Source organism: Condylostylus longicornis, unplaced genomic scaffold, assembly GCF_029603195.1.
Source record: "Condylostylus longicornis isolate FDR11 unplaced genomic scaffold, ASM2960319v2 ptg000053l, whole genome shotgun sequence".
NCBI lineage: Eukaryota > Metazoa > Arthropoda > Insecta > Diptera > Dolichopodidae > Condylostylus > Condylostylus longicornis.
In genome coordinates this window covers 1,202,801-1,227,503 of record NW_026578022.1, presented here as the reverse complement: position 1 = coordinate 1,227,503, position 24,703 = coordinate 1,202,801, and the positions used below count along the sequence as shown (strand labels likewise).

General features: G+C 24.2%; 3 protein-coding genes across 3 annotated transcripts; all 3 read left to right on the top strand.

Annotated features, from left to right (window-relative positions):
• Positions 1-1,397: 1,397 nt before the first annotated feature.
• Positions 1,398-2,150, top strand: LOC129611572 (heat shock protein 27-like). Its single transcript, XM_055524774.1, has one exon. The coding sequence runs from the start codon at positions 1,645-1,647 to the stop codon at positions 2,122-2,124; it is 480 nt and encodes a 159-aa protein (XP_055380749.1). The 5' UTR covers positions 1,398-1,644; the 3' UTR covers positions 2,125-2,150.
• A 10,913-nt stretch (positions 2,151-13,063) lies between these two features.
• On the top strand, positions 13,064-14,533 carry LOC129611571 (heat shock protein 26-like). Its single transcript, XM_055524773.1, has one exon. The coding sequence runs from the start codon at positions 13,141-13,143 to the stop codon at positions 13,651-13,653; it is 513 nt and encodes a 170-aa protein (XP_055380748.1). The 5' UTR covers positions 13,064-13,140; the 3' UTR covers positions 13,654-14,533.
• Positions 14,534-22,854: 8,321 nt separating this feature from the next.
• Positions 22,855-24,364, top strand: LOC129611570 (heat shock protein 23-like). The gene is made up of 2 exons (XM_055524771.1): positions 22,855-23,500; positions 23,574-24,364. The coding sequence occupies exons 1-2, from the start codon at positions 22,969-22,971 to the stop codon at positions 23,744-23,746; spliced, it is 705 nt and encodes a 234-aa protein (XP_055380746.1). The 5' UTR covers positions 22,855-22,968; the 3' UTR covers positions 23,747-24,364.
• Positions 24,365-24,703: the final 339 nt, after the last annotated feature.

Sequence of the window (24,703 nt, the reverse complement as noted above, 5' to 3'; positions counted from 1 at the left end):
CTCATACTTCACTCAATAATTAATTATTTCTTTGGTATGTTAATCTTTTATATTAGTCACATGCCAAACTGAGAGAATTGATCAGTTTCTCATTGAAAAAGTTTTGAGTATAAAATGAGAATATTCATGACGTTGATTTTATAATAATACCTTATTGAGCACTTCAATATTATATTGCTCAAATATTTTCTTGTACGTAAACCTAAATTTGTTACTGTTACAACACTTCATATTCTGTTGGTACTATTAATGTTTGTTTAAAATCGATTTACCAAATAGTCTAAAAGCAAAGTATTGGCAATTGTGTATATAGTTTTTAATGCTATACAGAAGAAAATTTTTGTAATTACACAATACAACTACTTTATTTGAGTAGAATTAAATTAAAAAAAAAAAAAAACTTAATACTCGTTAGCCCCCAAGTAACTTGTTGTTTAATTACAAAAATTGCGACCTATATAGCTGTATAAACTATACTCTGTAAGCGATGTTCTATAAACTCTATAAACACAATGGTATTAGTATACTGCAGAAGTCTTTTTTGGTAATCATTTACTTATTTGCGTCATTTATATGGGACATTGGGATCACTAATTTCCGCTATATTGTCAATACTAATAACATTATGTCAGTTATAGTTGAACAATTTTTTTTTGAGAGAACAATTTTCACAGCGTTGAAGTAATTTTAGTATAATGTTGTTATATTTGAACTGTTAGTTATTCACTTGAAACATCTTAAGTGAACAAACACTCAAAAACTTTCAATGCATTTTTCATTTCATAACACACCTTGTAATCACAAGATATAATATTTTCCTTTTGTTTTGCTTTTTTTTTTTTACATAATAGTGTAATTAATATTATTATTTTTATATATTTACATTTATAAGCGATTGTTTTCTTTTAACAAATATGGGCAATATTGACTTTTCTTATGTAAAAAGCATAAATTTTGCCTCTTTCAAAAAAAAAAAAAAACAAAAAATCATCCGTAAATGGTTGACTTTTAATTACAGCATTTTATTAAGTACAACAAGAAAAACGAAAGCCAAATCTAAAAAAACAAACAATTAGATCTAGAATTTTTGCGCGCGATTTTCTATAATCTTCCTACATGAAAATTGAAAGCAAAAAAAAAAAAAATAAGAAAAAAAATATTAGAATAATTTAATAAAGAATTGAAAAATAAAAAGTGAAAAATTTATTATTAAAAAAATTAAAAAAAAAAAGTTATTATAATTATTTTATTGCCATTACAGAAAGCGCAGAAAAAGCAAAATTAAAACACAAAATCAGAAGCAAAAAACACCAAACAGCTTTTATTATTTTTCCTAAAACAAAAGAGTCAATATAAAAGCGGATGAATTTTAAGTAAAAAATTTTAGTTAACGAAAAGCGTTTGAGAAAATAGCGACTTTAAGAATTTTTTAATAACAAAAAAAAAAAAAACAAAAATTGTAAATTCGGATTTTTTCAAAAAATAAAAAAAAAAAAATATTAATAAATAATAACAATAATTAATAATTTTTTTCTAATTTATAATTAAAAAAGAAAAAAAAAAATTTTCAAAATTCGTTTATCAAATATAACGAGAAAATTAAAAAATTCGATTAAATCAAATCGAAATTCAAAAGATCCAAATATGGCATTAGTACCAGCACGTACAACAACATCAACAGATCCATGGGATCCAATTGAATATCGTCCACGTTATTGGAGAGATTGGGATGAATTTGATTTAGCATTAAAAGAGGCCCGTGCATTATCCGATTATCCATTATATCGTTCAAATTCATTAGCATGGTTAAATTTACATCATGGTTTAATAACAAAAGATGGTTTTAGAGTATCATTAGATGTACATAAATTTAAACCAAGTGAAATAACAGTTAAAATTGAAAGTGATACAATTGTTATTGAAGGTAAACATGAAGATCGTTGGGCCTATGATAAATTAACGAGACGTGATTTTTGTAATAAATATACATTACCATTGGGTTATGATCCATGGCAAGTAACATCAACATTAACAGCTGATGGTATATTAACAGTTAAATGTCCACCACCACGTAGAACAGCAATACAATGTTATAAACGTTATGTACCAATAACACATATTTAAGATTCAAAAAAAAAAAAAAAATCAAATCAAATCAAAGCCTGCGAATATTAATTTTTTGGGGTGGTTTTTGCTTTACCACAACACAAAAGATCAAAACAAAATGGAAAAATATTGTTTTAACATTAATTTTCAAAGTTCTTTAAAACATAAAACATGTATAGTAGCACACAATAATTTTATAAATTGTTAAAAATTTATGTTTAAAACCGTAGCCCCGAGCATATACAAAGGAAACCAGTTATAAAAATATACCAGTTATTTTATTTTTTTTTTTTTTTTGGTAATTTTACACCATTATTTAATTGAATTTTTGCCAATATATATGTGAAAAAGAAAGTGTTCTATTTTTAAATGTTTTATTTTGTAAATGGTTGAAATTTCATCGGGTTATTGAAGTGGTGATTTTCACTAGATGTGATAATCTACTAGATATCGCCTGAGTATTTGAGAAAAAAAAAAATAAATCAAAGTTCAATTTAGTTTTAAATGTTTGTTGTTAAAGTGTAAATCAATTTAATTATTATTTAAAAATCACAAAATAAATAAAAAATTAAAAAAAATAATTTCTAATTCTAAAAATCTGTGAAATAACAATAAAATTTCTTTAACAATGTCAAAAAATAAAGTTTAATATTAATAAAAAATTTGAAAAAAAAAAAAATGTTAAAAATAAATCGAATTTTTAGAGTTTTTCTTATTCTTGTCATTTTTATTACAGTTTCAGTTTCCGAAAATTTCGAGTTAATTCCGAATAAATTCGATTAAAGTTGATCGGTTAAATACTTCGTAAGTATTCGTAATATTTCGTTTCTACTATTGGAATAATGTCCAAAGAAATTCAATATCATTGAAATTTAAATTTTTTATAAGAATTCTTTTATACATATGTATACTATATTCATAACTGTTATATATTTACGTACATATTATATATATGAAATTAAGACGAAGGACTTATAAACTTAATATAAATGATTATTATTTTCTACAATTTAATAAGAAAATAATTACAGTAGAACTTTTATATAACGAACTATTTTGATCCAATTAATTGGTTCGTAATATAGTAAGTTATAACGTAGTAGTATAGTAAGTTCGATAAGTTAGAGAAAATTAAATAAAATTCAATTCTAAATTTTTCTTATGCTACAACAGTTGTTCGACAAATAGAAAAATTGTTTATATAAGTGGTTTACTGTATCGAAGTTTTAATTAATTAACATTATTTTTTACTTCTTATTCTTTAAAATATATTAAAATTATATTGATTTTTATATTTTTTTTTTAGCAGAAAAAAAGTCATGAGGGCCGAAATTTAAGAGAAAACTCAGCTTTTTCAAGACTTACTCGTATACAGTCTATGACTGAAATACCATGTTTTAGTAAAATTTCATAAGTAAAACATTTTTAATTCAAAATAATATTGAATTGATTTTTTTCAAATAAAATTTGAAATCCTTAATATAGGAATTTTAATTATTCACAGATATATCAAATTCCAACTTAGTTTTACTGGAATACGTCCCCTATTAATTTCAATTACAGTAATTTCTGTAAGTAATTCAATTTATTTTTCAAAGTAAATATGTATAATATGATCAAAATATTTGAAAAACATGAGATATTCTAGCGTCGTGTTTCTGAGAATTAAATTTCCTAGAATTGAGGGCCGAAATTTTTGATTTATAATGCTTATGCAATGCATGAGGAAAAATTTTGAAAACTGTAATGTACAATACTATTTGATATCGGTATTATTGGTATAGTTGGTATATTGGTATTATTGATATAATATTATTTGATATTGGTAAATAATTAAAATTTTGTATAACAGTTAACATTAACTCTTATACATATGTGTAAAGCAGTTAAATCATACTTTTATAATAGTTAATGTTGTCTATAATGTACATATAAATTATTGTTATATTTTTATACGGTATTTCTATTTTGAATAAACGCCATTTCCTCCTCAATTTGTACCTGTCTATTATATTGTTAAATAAGAATGTATATAGAATTTTAACTTATTAATTTTAATAACAAAATGCGATTTGTCAGCTATCATATATTTATATTTCCACAAAATCAATTGCTTATATTATTTAATAATAGAATATAACAATAAATTATTAGTATAGAATAAAAAAATTATAACAAAAACAAATTATTTAAGTAAAGATACAATTCTTCTCTTATATGGATTTTGAATATATCATTAATTATGAAGATTTGTTAAATTGTTCTACTCTTGCTAATTTATTCAAATAAAATTTGTGATACAATCAATTAGTTATGTACATTAAAATCACTTACAATTTAATATATTCATAAAAAATATCTCATTCTCTCATTCAGAATTTTGTATAACAAAAAAAAAATCTCAAAACATATTATTCACAATATAAGTTAAAATATTGTATATAATAATATATTCAAAAATTTTACCAAAATTTTTAATCAAATTAACTATTTATAAAATATAATTACCATATTAGGGTATAAGGATTTTTTAAATATTCTTATAAACGAGCCACAAATACTTTATTCTAAAATTTATTCATTGTTGTTCTATATTTGAGTATATTATAGAATAAAATTCTTAAACATTAGCTATATACATTATATTATGTTATACATTATTTATAATGTATAAAATAATTATAAAACAATTAAAAACTAAAATATTATACTATAGAATAAAAATATAACAATATCACATAAATAAACACATTCATACTTACACAACACACAATAATTTGTATGAGTAAATTTTTATAATATTAAAACCATTTTATTATTGTTAAATAATTTTTTAACCTTGACCATCAGCAAAATTTTCTATTGTTTCATATTCAATTTTCCTCCCAAAATAAAAAAAAATTCTATTCTAAAATACTTAATAAGAAAATCTTCAATTCGCTTTCAAAAATAAAAAACAAAGTTCCCAATAAAAAACGTATTTAAAATGAAATCAAGCATTAAATCGAAAATTAAGCTTAAAATGTTAGAAGAAATGTTCTATAATCGCTTTATCAACAGATGTTTGTATATATGTAAATAGTCTGCCATAGAATCCAAAATGACTATAGCGAATATAACGATAACTATGGTAAAATAATAAATATATACCTTACGTTACGTTACGTTAGGTTATGTAATAATCTTCTCATTTCATTTATGGTATTCTTATTATGAGAGAGGAGGGAATAATTCAGAGAAAAATGACGATTGATTGAGAGGAAAGGGGAAGCAAATGTCCAGACTTAAGAGAGTGTATACAGAAAGAGTTTATAAATAATTATTTTTTAATTATAAATTTTAAGTGTATATTTCGTTTCGGTCATTTTGTTTTTATAACCAAATTTGCAATATAACACTTAAGTGTAATTGTTTATATTGAAATATGTATATAACATGTATGTAAGTAAGTATGTTTATATATAAATACGTGCAAAAATTTATTAATTTTTTAATTAAATATTAAAACAAAAAAAAAAAATTCCAAAAAATTGTATTACAAAATTATTAAAAAATAAAATAAAAATTGTTATACACACCCCATTTTTATTATAATTATAAATTTTCACATCTCATAAATTATTTATAAAAATGTGCATAATAAATGTAGGTATACTTATATACTATATGTTGTATAACATTATTATATGTTTATTTTATGATTGTGTACTTATATATTTATTTGTATATATATATATTGTAATAGAAATCATATATGTATATGGATATAAGAATAAATTAATATAAGAATAAATTATCGGATAATTTAATTCAATTAATTAAATTATTAACTATTATATAATTAATTCAAATTAAAATTTTGTCAACAAATTATATAAAAAAAAATTTTGTACATATATACACATATGCGTGTGTGTTCATTAATAAAATTTTACATATATATTTATACGTAGAGGATTGTAATATTTGAAATAATCTAATTGCTCATATTAAATGAAAACTTTTATACTTTCATGGTATCAAATTAGAAGCAATGAATAACTTGTATACAACTTTTAGTTTTTTTGAAGATTGAAAATCATAATTGAGTTGATGTTTTATTTTTGATTGATATAATCATGGTTTTGGATATAAGACACTCCAGTGTAAGTTCAAGTGTTTTGTGGAAGTCAAATCATTCTACTGACTCATACAGTTGTAAGTGATCTCACTTCAAGTAAAATTTTTCGTTTAAGACAAAATATTACTAATTTTGGTTTCGATCATTTCTTTTTAATTAATTGAACCATTTTTAATTTATATTATATTTATTTTTTTTTTTACATTATGTATTTGGAATTGTGAGACTCATGAGATCAATTAGAATATTAAAAATTTTACTTTTTTAACGATGTATCTGTTTGGATGCTTGGGTACCATCACGTATAGTGAAACCTGCCTGGAGGTATACAAAGTGAACTACTATAACTTATTATCGAACAATCAATCGGGTTTCATTTGATTTCTTAACTCTTTTTGACTAACATTTGTAAATGCCATTTCAAACGATAAGTAAGGTTGTCTTTTGGAAAATTTTTGTGTATGTAGTCAAAGATTTACAAAAATCAGTACTAGAATGGAATATAACTTTGCAAAGATTGAAAATTTATTGAACTTTAGACCATCTATTTCTTGTCGAAATGCTATATAAAAATAAAGCTGCATATTATTCACTTAATTGAAGTGGCAGTAGAATAGTAATAGCATACTAGACAGATAAAACATTTTTTATTCCGGTTTTGCACCTATAGATACTATATTGGTATTAGGTGTCTTATTTTGTGTATCAATTTTTTTTTCTAAGTGTGGTAGATGAGTGAATTGAATATCCAAACAGTGAATTGCATATGTTCGAATAATATAATTTTCAAGTGATTTAATAGCAAATTATACTATTATTTCCCTATATAAATTTTTAAAAATTGCATATCTTGAGGCGTAAAATAAAAAGATAATCATTATTTACAACACTAAATATGTTAATGCTTTCTTTTTTAACGAAAGCTAATATTCAAACATGATGCGCAAATTGACTGTTCGGCTTTTATCGTTTATTTTCCACAGAACCATATTCCATATACGAAATATAGTAAAATAAACCATATTCCTAATACGAATATAAGTAATAAAGTTTTTGAGTTTTTTGGATAAGTTTTTTAAAATGGAAATTGTAAATAGATGAAACAAAACTAACTTTTATATTAAAATGCTAATTAAATTTTTCATGTTCCAATGGACCGAAAGTTTAATTAAAATTATTATACCCTCTCTATTTATTTATAAAAATAATCTGGCCTCAAGTTGTATATAATAAAGAATAATAATTTATAAAAGAAAATTGTAACAATATTTTACAATTCTTTTAAACAGGATAAGATTTGGCACTGTATCGTGTACTTTAACACAATATATAAGCTAAATATTTGATTATCACTTCTAAAAAACCATTCAAAAGATCATAAACCAATGATTGCTCAAAGAAAGCTAAATAAAATGTGCATGAAAATCACATTACCGTAATGAAAATTCATTTTAGTTCCTGCTCCTCCTTCCTATTATTTCCTACATATATTTTTATATGATTATGTACACAATAAATAAAAATATTTCATAAAAACTTAATGAAAAAAACTTTTAAAATAACCCCAAATATTCAATACAAATATATGTATTTGATTTTTTTTATGAATCGCCATCTTCTCATTTCGTTTATCATTCATTATTGCCTCCTTAAATTAATTTTTAATATACCATTAATGCGGCTATGTAATAACCATTACTATCATAATTTTTGGCAATAATCTACGATACAATAAAAAAAAAAAATATTAATTTCATTTTTTCAACTTTCTCTCTTATCTTTTTGGTAACAGAAATTCAGGATTTCCCCATTATTATCCTGGTATTGGAATTGAAAATGTTAAACAATTATTTTGTGTGTAATAGACCCAATTTTATTGATAGAGGAGAAAAACGGAAAAGAAAAAATATTAAAAAGAAATCCTTAAAAATTTTCGTTTGCGAGTATAGTTGGTTTGCTATAGGGTTCTGGACACAAAAAATGATCCAGCATTAAAAAAAAAGATAGAAAAAGAAAAAGATAAAAAGTTCAATAACGCAATTTGAGTAGAGAATAAAAAAAAATTAGTTTTTTTTTTTTTTTGTAATTTTTGAATGCTTTTGTTGTGGGTGGTTTTGATGTGAGATAGATTTTTCTCACGTGTTTGCACCCACCAATTGTTTGTTCATTGAACTTGAAAAATTCGATTAAAATTTCATTATTACTTTGTTTTTTCTTTTTTTTTGTCTCACTATCTTATTACGCAGTATTATTAATTTGAATGTAGGTTTATAATACTCTGTTTGAAGTGGTAGACTTATTGAATTTAATTTCAAGTGCGTTCTGAGATCACACAAAAACGACAAATTTCACTTATTACAATAAATAAAGTAATGAGATTTTAGAGTTATTTATGAGAATCACACAAGATGTTAACCTTCTCTCAATGAATTTTCCAATCTCAAAACAGAATTACTCCAATTAGAACGCACCACTCATAGGCTCGTATGTAAACGTAAAAAAGTTACAAATAGAAGGGTTTTCAAAATATTAATTCTTTAAGAGAATCAAGTTCGGCAAATAAAATTTTTATAGAAAATGTGAAAGCATTTGCAGACACAATAAAATTCGACATTTTAATGAATCCAGCCAAAGATTATTCTTTGCTTTACTTAAGTACTGATTTTAGTTTAAGACTGATTTAGTTTTCTTTATAAAACTTGCCTTCTTTCTAAATTCTTTTTATAAATATCTCCGTGTGTTCTCCTTGCGTACCAACCTATAATTTACTACGATATTGTACTCGGAAAAAGCATCGGAGACGAACCTCGTCTTTTTACTTATTTCTTTAATAATTGTTTAAATGTCTTGTATGTTTCATTGTCTTGTACTATGCCTGTTATTGCCTGCTCAAGTCAGTCATGTAGAATTACGCCAGGTATTACTCACAGAGAAATTTCCGAAACTTTGTGATACGAACATGCCAAAGTGTAACATAACGAAGTCTTCTTCATTGTATGGTAAACATTTCCTCCACATACTTTCTTTCAAGAACGTTTTTCGAAATTATTGTCATTAGTTCTCTTAGTTGCTTAATGCCTGCTACCGCTTTATCTGCCGTATTCGTATATTAAATACAGGGCCAGATCTTGCATCGAACTTTAATTTTTAATACTTAATACTGCTTCCTTTGTTTGAATTACTTCCGTGACTTCTTAAAATAATAATCCGCATCTGGATTTATTTAAATATAATTTTCCATTTTATTCAATTTTCTGTTCCCATAGAAGAGTCTATCGCAATATTTCAAATATTTTTAGTTGAGTTTTCGTTAATCTTTTATTTCTTTTGTTAAAATTCAATATAATCAATTAAGTGAATAATATTTTTGATGATAGTAGGTATTTTATGCACAGCCCGATAATCATAATAATAGAAACGATTTAGTAATAAAAAACTGATTTTTTTTAAATTCAAAGTTATTCATGTAACGAGAACAATAACGACCCGCATAATAACAGTATAGGAAAATTCAAAAGAGTCATTCACACAAAATGCCCATTTTTTTAAATAACAAAAAAAAGAAAAAAATTCAAAATTTTATTGTACCAAATTTAGCACTATTGAAAATTTATTTCTATCACTTAAATTGAATTTAATACCAATTGACATGATGTGAGGGTAAAACGGCCGCCAATATATTTTAAACCATTTTTTACATGTTTTTAATATTGTTTGCTGTAAAAATAAAAATTACATCTATGATTCTATAAATCCAATAAAATCAATAGAAAGGGAGAGAGAGAGAGAAAAGAGAGAAGAACAGTACATACACACACATACATATATATAATTAAAAATATTTTTCTATTAAATTTTATCAAGGATTTAATTTTTGAGGGCCCAGTTTCAAAGTTTTTTCAATTTGAAAAATTTTATACAACAAAATAAACATTAATTTTCTAATAAAATGTAAACACATACCACCACACACACATATACAATATAGTTAAAAATTCACAATAGAATTTTTAAATTGTTCCCTAAATAATTTATTTTAATTGTTTTGTAAATGAAATTAACTTTGATTTGAATACTTACATGTCAGCCAACGTACATACAACAGGGTGAGTTAAAAATTTAAATTTAATCTGATTGTTAATAGATTTTTAGATTCCTGGAAATTTTGAATTGCTGACAACTTAAAGACTGGAATGTGCGTAATGTGATTAATGTATAAGTACTTGCCACTTAATTATAAGGAAATGGAACTGCATAAATGTCCGTGAGGAAATAAAATTTTCGAAATCAGATGAAAAATTGACGACAAGATGAATTTCTATATTAGTTATTTTTTTTTTTTATTTCGGATTCTAGCTTTTATAGATTACTATGAAAGCAATAAGACAAAAATTAATTAGAGATTTCATTTTCGAAAAAATTTGATCAATTAGTGTAAATCAAAATAAAATTGGGGTTTAAAGAAGAAATTTGACTTTTAGAAAAGAAAGGTTAAATCTTATGCAATAAGTGACGCATAACATTCGGAGAAGAAAAAGTAAAACGAATTCCAAACCTTGTTCAGTAAGTAATTCAGTATACAACATTTCTAATTTTTTTTCTTTTCTTTTTTTATTCATGTGAAACTTCAAATGGAATTTCTCAAAAATCCTATTGTATAAAAATAGGCCATTTTCATTATGGTGACTTCCTTAGTTTTGTTGCGACATCTATTCCTTAAATAAGTTAAGACAGAAATCTAAACGTTGTCTTTATAGATAAAAGATCATCCCATATTAAAGATGGGCTTGGAAATTATGCATTTTAATTTTCCACACGTTTTACTGAAGCACCTTGTACGAATGTAATTATGTTGAAAATCCATTAAAAAAATTTTTTTTTTTACATAATTTTTTCTATGATTATTTTTCTTTTTCTATTCTTTAAATGAAAATTATTTGTTATAAAATAACAATGAAAGAAAAAAATTAACAAAATAATTAGGAATTAAATAAATAAATTATATAGGAAAAAAAAAATGAAGAAAATAAAATGAGATTTTCTTACAATTAAATTGGTTTTTCATTGTAACAGTTGTAATCGATACAATTGAGGTGGAAATTGTTTAATATTTTTTAATGGCAATAATAAATTGTTAGTTTAAATTCAAACAGGTTCATTTATTAAAATTTTAATAAAAGATTGCAGATTGAAAATGAAAAATGCCTTGTATTGAAAAAATTTATTTTTGGTTGTTGTTCTTAATAAAATTTGAAAAGTGTTACCAGATTGAATAATAGTGAATCAGAAGCATCTATGAAAAATACCAATCTCTAGATTGGTAGAATTTCGGAAAGTTTCCGATTTTCTTAAATATATATTTTTTCAATATTGAATTCATTTGGTGTAGAACGCAACCCCACGTAAACCTGTTGAGTAAGTCCTATAATTTTTTGCGATTTTTAAAATTTAATTATCGATAATTGACTTTGATTCCGTGGTTCAAAAATATGTCAATTGCTTGCAAGTTTGTATACAGAGGAAGCAGAATTAGGAAGTGTTGGTTCTCTGCCCCATTATATTGTAAAAATTTATAATTTTTTGCCGACTGCCAATCATATAGTTCTTTCAATTTTTCGTTTTTAAGAGGAACAGAATCAGAGTAACAAGGCTGGTTGCTTACTAAACTCAGAAAGCTTTATATAAATAAATTGAATTCGCAGTAAGATTTCCACCCGAAGTAGAAATTTTATACAGGAATTCCGAAAAAGAAAATAAAAAGTTTTCATAAATAATGGAACTCCCGAAACCTTTTAAAATTAACATTGATTTGATATTTAAAAAAAAATCCCAATTAATTAATTGTAAATTCGTAAATTTGCGTTTTTATTCCGAAAAAAATCGAAAAACTGTGTCAACACTATCAAAAAAATTTTTGATATTTTCATTGAATGAATTAACATAAAATTAATTTTATTATTCAAATTCAGAGTTCAAAAATTTATTAACTTAAGCTGAATAAATCGCCCATATATACAAATCTAAACTTAGACAGACCTTGTCTAATTCTACATTCAATTTTTATGAAATCTAAGCCGCCAATAAACAAAAGAAAAATCAAAAATTAAAATTTTCAATTATAATCGAAAAGGTTTTTGTTCCCCTCTTCGTACTTAACTACCCTTTTCATATCGTCACAAGTTCAAGTTTTTCCTGAAAAACTATGAAAAACAAAAAACATAAGAAAAAACGAACAGAATGTGAAAAAATCAAAGCTTTTTTTTTCTTCACTGAGATTGATGGAAAAATTTTTGTTTTTTGTTTTTGCACACCCTAATCGTAACCAATTTAATTTTAAAGTGATGGTGGTGGTATTCCAATTTTTCTTGATTTCAGAGCAATAAAATATTCTCGTAGTTCTTATTTTTCTTTATAGTTTGTTTGCATGTGATATATTAAGTATAGTTTATCCACACATTTGTATGTGTGAGTAGATTTGTAAAGAAAAACTTTTAGACAAACACAAATGTCGTATTGAAAAGTTAATAATAGTAAGAATAAAAAAATACAAAAACAAAAATAAACATATGATCCGCGTATATTGTTAACGAAAAAATTTAAAAATAATAAGAAGAAACAAAATAACAAAAAAAAATTGTAGCGAAAATCACTGTCATCAATGCGCGATTTAAGGCTTTATAAATTATTCTAATTCATACACACACATGTACACACTATATAATATACTAGTACATAAATAAAAAAATCAAAATTAAATTTATAAAAAACCCTAAAAATTTCACGTATAAAAGCAATCACATTACTTGAAATTAAGTTTAGTTAGAAAAAAAAGCTCAAACTATAAAAAACAAAAGATCCTCCTCGACAAAATATAAAATTAAATTTTTTTTTTTTTCGGTTATCGGTTTACAAAAATGGCATTAATACCACGTCCACTTGATCCATTGGAACCATTCGAAATAATTGATAGATTGGATTTTTGGGATCGTTTAAGACATTGGAGAGCATTAGATTATTTTGATTCATTGATACCATCATTTTTTGCACCACTTGTACCATCACGTATATTATCAGCACCGCCACCAAAAGTTGTACGTTCAAAATCAATGACACATTTACAAGTTGGTCAAGAAATTGTTAGTAGAGATGGTTTTGAAATACAATTAGATGTTATACGTTTTAAACCAAGTGAAATTGAAGTACGTATTGTTGAAGATTGTATTGTTGTTGAAGGTAAACAAGAAGAGAAATGGGATAGTAAAACAACAACAAAATCATTTGAAAATCGTTATTCATTACCAATTGGTTATGATCCATGGCAAGTAACAGCAACATGTCATAATGGTATATTAACAATAAGAGCACCACCACCAACACGTTCAATAATTAAATGTCATAGACGTTTTATACCAATTAAACATATTTAAATATGAAAAGGAGAACACTATGAAAAAAAAAAAAAAAATTATATAGAGAAACCAAAAAAAAAAAAAAATAAAATTTTTAATTAAAATTGAATTTTAGTGAAAAATTTTATTCCTATACAATAAAAATAAAAATATACTAAAAAAATAATATTTATTAAATTAAAAAATTTACAAAAAAAAAGAAATTTATCTCAAATTTTTGCAACACTAATTGGAAACAAAGAATTTTTTTTTGTATTTAATTTACGAAAAATCACATAAAATTCGAACAAGTATTCGAAATTTTTTTAAATATGGATTTTCTATTTTCGACCAATTTTAAAAGTTATTGGTCCTTTAAAAATTTTTTTTTCTCGAAATTGAATGGTTTTTCTTATGCAATTCACAATATTTCTTATATACAAGAAGAATAACAAAAATGGAATCAAGATTAATCCGACGAAAAAACTAGTCTCATCAAATTTTTAGGCAACAAGACAAAGAAGACATGAGGAACAAGTATAGAAAAGGACGAACAAGCAGAAGAAAGAATTACAATCAAAAGGATATTTTTTAAAAATTATGAATTTTGTAGATTTTTTTTTGCACAAAAATTATTAAAAAAAAAAAAAACTAAAAAGTGATTTTTAAATAGAAAACAAAAACAAAAAATGGATAACATGTTTTAAATTAAAACTTTAGAATAATTGAAAACAAAGGACTTTGAATTTTGAAAGCAAAAAAAAAAAATTTCATTTGAAATTTAAGATTTTTTTTTTTTGGTTGTTGTTGTTGTTGTTGTGTTCATTGCCCCCACTCCCACCTTAATTTCTAATCACAAATTTTAACTATATTTCTGTTCTGCTTTTTAATTTTTTTTTTTATACATATTAAGTTTGAAATAATAAAATAAAATTATTTTTAATAAATAATTGGAAAAAAAAGTGAGTTTTTTGTTATTTTTTTTTGTTTTTTGTTCTAATTAAATTTTTGTAAAAATATTTGAAGGACTTTGAGTGAATTACAATTATATATATACCTATATAAGATATTGTAAAATATTGTATTACAAAGAACATCATTACGTGCATTCGTTTTACGTGTGCCTACCATATCGATCAAATATTTGGTACTATAGGTATACATAAGTAAAGTATAAATTTCGGAAAAATTTTCGGCCTTGAGAAATTGAGAATGACTTACAAAGAATAATAAAGAATGGAAAAGTTGAAATATGGTTAATATTCAAGAATTATATTTGATAAATATGCGAAATATAATATAGACACCAAAGCATGCACGTATGCAAATACAATTCAAAGGGTTCTAAGTAGCAGTAAACTAAAACAAGATTAATAAATTTTTGATTTTTTTCTATAAAAAATTAACAAATTTTTCTGAAAATGATCAGGAATTTAAGAAAAGCTTTTATATTTTATAATAAAAGTTCATCTCAATTAAATGATATTCGATTTTCAACTGGGAGGGATTTCACATTTACAAATATCTACTCGTAGATTAAGATTTATAATCATGTAGGCATGGATACGAGTATCTGGATTTTCTATATTAGTTCGAAAATTAATATTTCGAAATTTTCGTCATTTTATTAAAATCTTCACAATATAATGTAAGATAATTAGAGAGAATCTCGGATAAATGACATAACAAACGAATCCTGGCATATTAACTATAAAATTTTTAAAGTTTTCAGTGAACTAGATTAAAAGTCTAGTTTTGAAATATCTAGTAAAAAATAACGCATATTTTTCATTTCGAAATCAAATCGTTATTAGTAATTCATTAATTAATCTATGGTACCTTCATTACCTCCAATATATAGTTATACAATAATGTCTGATATATATATTTACTTACACTAAACCAAAGAATTTTATAAGAAATATTAAATACCTCTAATATTTAGAATATTTGCGCATAATTTTACAAACCATATATTTTTATAATGTATTTAGATTATCGCAGACTCTATAGAAACAAGTTTGTCTATAAAAATCACTTCCGATTTGAGCTAATATGACGCATTTTTAATACGAGTATAAAAGGTAATTAAAAAATTAAATGCACAAAATACATACAGTAATAAAGCCGAACGATCACAATTCGCAATAATTTTATTCTATGCATACATTTTTTTTCATAAATTCCCTGCATATCTATAAACGTTCAATGCAAATGTAAATTTGCTGAGGGTATGAAATTACTGTACCACTAATCTTTTGTTTACTCTTATCGAGTTGAATTTAAAGAGAGATTTGAAGAGAAATTGTTACCATAATTTTTCATATAAACAGTTCAAAAATTGAGCTGATAATCCAAAATCTTAAATTCTCTTTTAAAAAAGTTTGTTTTTTCTATAATTAATTAGGCATCGTTTTGTATTGCAATGCAATCTACAAAATATTATCGAATGTGGAGACTTGAATTTATATAATTTATAAAAAGTAAACAGAAATTTGCATAATTTTCTCATAATCGAAAACTTGGAGCCTCTTAATAATTAATTTTCCTTTCTAAACCTCCCGTTCATTCGTAAGTAGGATTTGAGCGTAAGAGATTTGAGCGATAACAAATTGAAAACCAACTAAAACCATAGAAAAATTTTAAACAAGTAGTGAAAGTTAAACGATCGGTCGTTGGCATTCGGAAATTTTACAAAAAAAAATTTTCATTTAGAGAATTTCTGAAAGCAAATAATTAATTTTAGTTTTTAGAATTTATGAGCTTATAATATCATATATGTATTTAATTTATTTTCAGAATATTATTCTATTAAAAAACAAAATATTTTTTAGTATTGAAAATATAAAAATATTTTCGACCTATACCAAAATATTTACTATATGTAATAACATTGTTTATTGTCATAAATTTTAATTATAGAATTTTTGGTAAAGGTTAAAATTATAATTTTTAATATACAAACATATTATCTACCTATTTGTAAGTATTATAATAAAAATATTCTGAAAATAATTTTCAATACTAACTACGAAAATCATAAATTCTATAATATTAGTTAATGTAGGTTTATTTGATTTCAAATACAACTCTTAAATAATATTTTGAAAAATAGAATTTGACATTGAAATTCTATTTTTATTTAAATGGTAGTATATCTATCGCTATTTGATTAGAAATTCTATTAAACAATTTCGATTCAAAATCAAATTCGATATGGGGAACTCAAAACAATGGTCAATTGAAAAACAAATCTAAAATGAAAAATAAAAAACATAGAGAGATCGACTTGATTTGGTGATTTATAGCTTACCCATTGAGTTGATAAATTTGAAAATAACAATAAAGATTGAAGAAAAAAATAAAAATGTTGTAGAATACAAAAACTGTTATACAAATCAAAATACGTAGTAAGTATAAGGAATATAAAAATAATTTTTTTCAAATTTTATACTTAATTTTAAAATAAGTTCTCTCTGAACTACAAATTGTGCGCAACATACAAAATTTATCAAAGCTGATTTTCGGATCTTGAATCATAGAGTTGAAAGCCGGCTAGCTTATGTTTTATGAAACAATTCGTATTCTCTAGAATTCATTTTTGCATACTGGTTTTCTTCCTGTAGCTCTTAAATTCTATTTTGACCATTTTCTTTCGAAAAAATGTTTAGATAATTAAGAAATTTCAAGACCTTGGTCTATAGAATATCTCACTTTCATTGACTTTTACTCGATATGAATTTTATTACAAAATCAAAATAAACCAAAGAAATTGTTCAAAATTATTTTTACTACCGTTACATACGTGGCTTTCTGCTTTCATAATGGACAACTAGATAATATTCAAATCGTGCAAGAGATGTTATGAAACAATGATTCTAATACCCGGATTTCAAATAAAATAATAGTGACAACAAAAACAAAACATCACTTTTATACGTTAAAAATATTTCATGACAGAATGTACGGAAATATGCTAAAAATTTAATTGACTTTTACTAGAAAATTAAGACAATCGCCGTCATCAAATCAGGAAATAAATGTGGACTAAAAAGTTTCCATGTGAAGGGAATTAATGTTACTTTTTTCTGAAATTGATGTGACTTAATTCGAAATATTCATGGAACAAATATTGGTGGATGCATTGAAAGTAGAAACCGTAGGTGCGCTTATTTGTCGTTCACAAATATTTTATTTTTATAGATATTGGCGTTTAAACAGAAATTTTAATTCTAGATAGAAAGTTTAAATATAGAAAATTTGAGGATTGGAAAATCTTTAACGTTATAAACTCCATTTGATATGAAAAAAGTCTATTGTTGATAATAGCCTTCATAAATCAAATTTACATGAATTTCGAGCTCAATAAATTATGGAAAATATTTATAATCTAAGGGAATGGTAAGTAGTTTTAATATTCAAGCAAACGATATGCAAGGAATAAGTTACTAACGTGTAATATGAATATTAAGGTAAGCTTATATTATTAATTTTGAAAATTTCGCTTGTTGAGCATTATTAAAGGAATTTGCAGGTGAGTATATTTGAAATAAAAAAAATTCTGTTATATCGCGATCTCGATGGTGTTTCGGACAAAAATTGTAACTTTGTATCATTTCAAAATTCATTTTATCATTCATCAAACTCACAGAATATTCATCGAATCTTTATTCTCAAATTTTTTGTCAGTAAGAGTTCTAAGTAAAGAATTTTACAAAAATTTCTGATTTGAATTCTAGTTCTGGGATTATTCCTTAATTTTAGATTTAATTAACTTTTATTTCATATAATTTTTAAAGATTTTTAAATTTTTAATGTTCAAAAATGCATAGAACATATGCAAAATATCAAAACCTTATTATTTTTGCCTTATATTCTTATTCAAGGTGTTTCATACAGTAGCGCACTAACATATGTACACAACGTGCAGATCTTCATTAATAAGGAAAAAAATTGTTCCAAAAGCTGCCACCTTATGCCACCAAAAACCGTTATAAAAAATTGAGAAAAAAAACGAGAAAATTTTCTTTAATTTTTAAACGACTAACATATTCAAACTAGTGCTGTAAAGTTCGTTGTATATGCTTGTGCAATATCCTACTGAATCGCAATTCTAGCAAATTGTCATGTCTGTATCATTATATCAAAAAATACCGTTATAACTGAGACAGCCAATGTTATAGTCTACTCTCAATAAAGATTGCCGAGACAAAATTTGCCTTTAAAAGTCTCCAGTTCGTAAACCGGTTACGATAGGATATTGTTCAATAATTTGGTTTTACTTTTTAACAAAGATTTATACGCTGATATACGTCAATTCACCACTATACAGAGGGTGTGCTGTAATATAATTTATATATAATATAATTTTGCTATCATAAATCCGTATTAGATTCATAATAGTTAGATGATCTGCAGACAAGCTTTTCTTTGTTGTATATAACAATTTTTTTTTTCTCATGAAACAAGAAAGAAATGCAATATAAATTAAGATTTTTCTTTGGTTTCACTCAATTTCCCTTTAACCTTATATACATGTATAGAGAAATTTTAAACTACATAAATCATATTATCAACTTGACATCGCAGTTAACACTTTTACTATTATATAACTTTACACTTGGTTTTATGCATAGTTACCTCGTATTATTTTTTTAATATTAAATTTGTATGTAAAAAAAAAAGATACCAAAAATAGGTAGAGAAACAAAAAGTAGAGTAAAAAACATTGAAAGTATCAACAATAACCATTGGGAAAATTTTTTATTTTATTACAAAAATATTTTTATACACATACATACATATATATTTTGGTATCTGAATGTTCTTGAAACTAAAATATTTAAAAAGTTGCAAGGAAAAATTAAATGAACTTTTTAAACTCTTTATTTAACATGCAAATGTAGATTGTGAGTTTACCTCAAAGAAATACATTTACAGGGTGTGTCGTATAAGGTGGGAAATAATTCTTTGTCCAATTTCCAGCAAAACAAAAATTTTAACTCTGACCGGCTTTATTTCCAAAATTATGGCTTAAATCTCGTTGATTGTAAGAAAATAAAGAGCAATCAATTTCTTGTAAAATAAGCCACCGAAAATTACTGTTCGCCGTATGATTCCGAAGTTATAAACATGTATTTATATGCACGAAATATTTGGCGAATTTTTTTTCACAGTAGCTCGAAAAGTAGGCTGTAGCTTGAAAACGGGTATATTTGAACTCCCTTCCCACCTTTATTTCCGTCCTCACCCTGAAATTATCATGAATCATGTCTGAAATCATTTGATTTCTTATGTAAAACACCCTGTATATAGAAAAATATTATTTTTATACCATCAGCTTTTCATTTTCTCATAAAATTTTCCTTTTAAAAATAATTTTGATTTTTATGCATTATTCTTTTAAATATTTAAATTTAATATAATTTTCAAGTTAATTTTGTATATACAAGTTTATAAATACAAAAGAACAGAGCAATTCATTTTAAATATGGCAACTATTGAACTTAAATTATAAATTTTAATATTTAGGTTGAAGTTTTTCTTTGTTTGCTCGGTTTGTATTAGAAAAATAAGAAATAATTTTGCTGATTAAAGAAAAAATTTGTTGTCTTTAAATTTTCAAAAAGTTAATCGTACTGTAAGTGCAAGCTGAATGTTTGCGCTCAAATTGTTCAATGGGTTTCAAGCTTCTTGAATTTGGAAATTAATTTATAGAAATAAAGTAAACAATTAAATAATTATTTTGAAATTTTTGCAATGTCAATATGTCACTATTAATACAATCAGTTGCGACATCTTGTTTCTGCCCATTAATCTACTCTTTAAACAAATTAACTAAAAAAAATTAAGCTATGATAGTTAGATTGGGCAATTTAATATTACAGCATTCCTTCGGAATTAACCATTCTTATTTACTCGAGTCACTTATAAGGGCGCAGAGTATCACATATTAGGATTATAAATAGTTGAGCTAATGAGACAATAATATATTATAAAGAATATCGTAAAACTGACATCAATCATCAATTGACAAAAATTTTCCGAAAACAACGTTGTTCTAGCTTCAACAGTTTTGAATTTTGCTATAACGGGAATATTTGACTGACAAAATTTTTCAATTAAATGTTTTTAACCACTGAATTTTTTTTTAAAACTACCCCCAGGCGGCCCAGTTATGGTCTCCCACCCAAACGAATTTTTCCTAAAAAAATTCTAAAGGATTTACCAAGGCTTTAAGATATTGCCCAGACCACAGTGTATTTTCCGAAATGAAATATTTTGAAATACCAACAAGAGTTCAAGCAACTTCAAGTTGCTACATTAATGAAATTTAATATGGTTTCAGAATTTTTATATACCCATCAATGAGAATAAAATAACTTATACAAGATTTTTTATGTAAACTGTATAAAGGAATTTTACAATTTCTTTAATAGAACACTACGCTAGAACAATTCAATATTAAGAAACTTAATAATAATGGCTATGAAAATATTAAATCGATTTTCATATTAATGAAGTGTACATTTTATAATAAAAGTTATTGAATTTAAAAAAAGAAAATTTAAAAATCTAATTATGTGTAGATATTACATAACATGTTTTGTACGTTAAGGTTGCCAAACATTTTGGTAATCGATTATAAGCTTTCTAGTTTAGAGTCTTATTTTAAAAATTAATCATTGAATTGAAAAATATCTTAAGTGCATTGCTACAATTCGATTAAATTAAATTAAATTATTTAATGAGGCAATTTATAAGTTCCGTGTAAATTTCTATAAATTGTAAGTGACAAGTGGCAGCAAATTGAAAATGACTTGAAATGTCAATCAAAAAATTAATTTTTAATTATGTGCAAACAGATGTACTGTTCGTCAATTCATTAAATCAAATTAATTTTTCTATGTTTTTCTACTTAAAATGTTCTTATGTAATTTTTTATTGTTCACAATTTATCGCAAATTAATGTCATTAAATTATCACTATAAGTTTTTGAATTTAATTTAAAGTTGCAAAAAATTAATTTTATTCACCAATTAGTGACATATTAATAAGATAGTAATATCAGGGTATTTGTATGTTATCTTCTAAAATTTCTGTCATTTCAACGCCAAAGATCTCAATTCTACATTTTTTTTATTAAAGTTACTATACGTCCCAAGAAACAGCAACTCACCTTCTATGATAATGCCCACCGCTTGCGAATTTCAGGTACAGATTTCTTGGACCTTACTTCTTTTGTTGTACTTATGGATTTTTTGGATTAATATTAGCAAGTGTGCTGAAAAATATCATGGACATTTAGTATTCATACAAAAATAATCCAAATTTATAATACACACATTCTTTATAAGCTAAATGGCAGCCCAAGGGGAACAAAATTTTATTCCATATTTCATTGACATTAACTTGTTACATAAACTCGAAAGATTACGGCAACCTTTTCCTATACTTTTTCTCTATGTACAAAATTTAATTTATTATTTTATAATAAAAAAAATTCATAAAAAATCTTTAGAATATAAAATCAATAAAAATTGTTTTGATCTATTTTTCCGCTTTTCATATCGTATTTAACATTCACCCGTTTAAATTTTAACTCCATAAACCTATTTACTAAGTTTGTTATATAAAAAGGTTTACTTGGAAAAAAAACACAATTTTCTGCATTTTTCTTTTTTTTGTTATTTTGAGGTAGGACTTACAACATTTTATTTAATAAAGGCAAAAAAAAAAATTCAGCAGAAAAAATGAAAACGCGAGCAAAAAACAAAACAAGGATAACAGAATATTTTTTTTCATAATTTTTTATTTTTATTTTTATTTTGGAACCATCACGTACAAATACGTTATGCTAAAAATCATTATTTCCGGATTCTATGGTAAAAAACAAACACAAAAATAAAATAAGAACAAAAAATATTAAAAAGAAAAATAAAAAAACAAAACTTGTACCATATCGTATCAGTTACGAGCTTTTATTATTGCATACTTTCAGGATAAAGCATTAAATTATTTTCAAATGCTTTTACAGTAAAAAAAATTTTTCCCCTTCTAATATCTTTAGAAATATTCGTGTGTTGAATTTTGAAGTGTTTAGTCTGTTGTAAAAATTGGGTATAAAAGATTTTTTATTTTTCTCTCTAAAAAATTGAATAAAATTTAAAATTTTCCATTAAAATAATTGCATTTTGGTGGTCGCGTAACTTTAAATTAAAAAAAAAGAAGAAAAAAAAATTGCATAATTGCAACCAATTGGTTTAAAAAAAAATTTTTTTTTTGTCTTCTCAACAATTTAAACTCAAATCAAATCAAAAAATCAATTAAAAGTTAAAAATCTACAAAAAAAAAATGAGCCTTTGTCACGTCGATCATTATCCGTATTCGTGTGACGATGATGCATTACATCATGTTCATCATCATCATCATTATCCACATCATAATTGGTGTAATGCATGGTTTCATAATTCATGTTTAACTGGTCAAGTATCAATTACAAAAGAGGATGGTTTTGAATTACAAATCGATGTACGTCATTTTAAATATGATGAATTAAAAGTAAAAACAATTGGTGATTGGATTATTGTTGAAGGTAAACAATCAAATGAAAAAGATTTACCAGTTTGTATAACAAGACATTTCTCTAGAAAATATAAATTACCAAGATATTATGATTCAAATTTAATAAGTTCAAATTTATCATCTGATGGTATATTAATAGTAAAAGTTCCACCACCAGTTAAAGAACCAGATAATGAAGAAAAAATTATACATATTGAAAAATCTGGACCATATTTTAAAAGTGGCAACAAAACAAATGATAATAATAATAAAAATAATAATAATGAAAAAGAAAATAATAACAAAAGTCCAACAAAAAAAGGTAATAAGAAGAAAAATTCACAATATTGATAAAAAAAAGGGATAAAAATTTAAAAATATTGAAAATGTTTCAGGTGCTGCTACTACTGCTGGTGATCAAAAACCTTCTTCTAATATTCCAAATGAAAATCCTGGCCCAAGTACCAGTAATGTTGGTGGTGATGGTGGTGACGGTACTAGTGGTGTAAAAATTGAAGAATTGAATTCAAATGATGATAAAATGAATAATGATAATGATAAAATCTAACATAGGAAAATTTATTGGATATTTTTGAATGTTGAAAATCTACAAAATGAATATAAAAAGAAGAAAAAATGGAGGAAATTATTACAGATTATTTCCAATAAATTTAAAAAAATATTTCAATAAATATTATTTTGTATAGTTAAAGAAAAAAAAAAGGGGGTGGTGAAGAGAAAGAATAGGGGCTGGGGATGAGGACATGTTATTCTTACTACAAAGAGAAAATATATTTTTGTGCTCCAATGTGGATGAGCACCGGATTGCTTAGTAATTTTTCATAAAAAAAAATTTTCTTTTCAATAAAATATAACTTGAATTTTTCAATATTAATATAACAGTAGTAAAAGTTTCATTTTCTTCTCTCTCTGAATCCCTGACTTTCTATTCAAATTTATAACAAATGAATAAAATCATTGAAAACACTCAGTTTAAGAAAAGGAAAACAAAATTTAATTTTATTATAAATGAAAATTTATTTGAAATTTATCACAAAAAAAACTCTAAACACACTTAATATTATTTGTAAGCGCCTTTGGAACAGAGAAACTTATTACTATTTATATTGGGAAAAAAATTTCAGGATTAGAATAAAAAAATTTTTCATTTGATCCCTAAAAGCTATAGCAAGTTAAATTTCAATTGTATATGTGCAAATTAATAATATTAAAAATGTAATAAAATTAAATTAATAACATTTAAATTAAAATTATATTTTATTTCATGAAATATTGTAATTTATAAAAATAATTTTAATAAAATGTTTCCTAATATGACAAATTTATTTTATTTTAAATAATAATCAAATATTAAAGAGATGAAGGATAATAATAAATCGAGATTAATCAATTTACACACCCAACATCTGGATAACGCGTAGGTTATCGAAACTTAAATTACATATACCAGACATACTTTTAGGCATTTGATAAATTATGGTTCATAAATTAAGAGTTTTTTCAA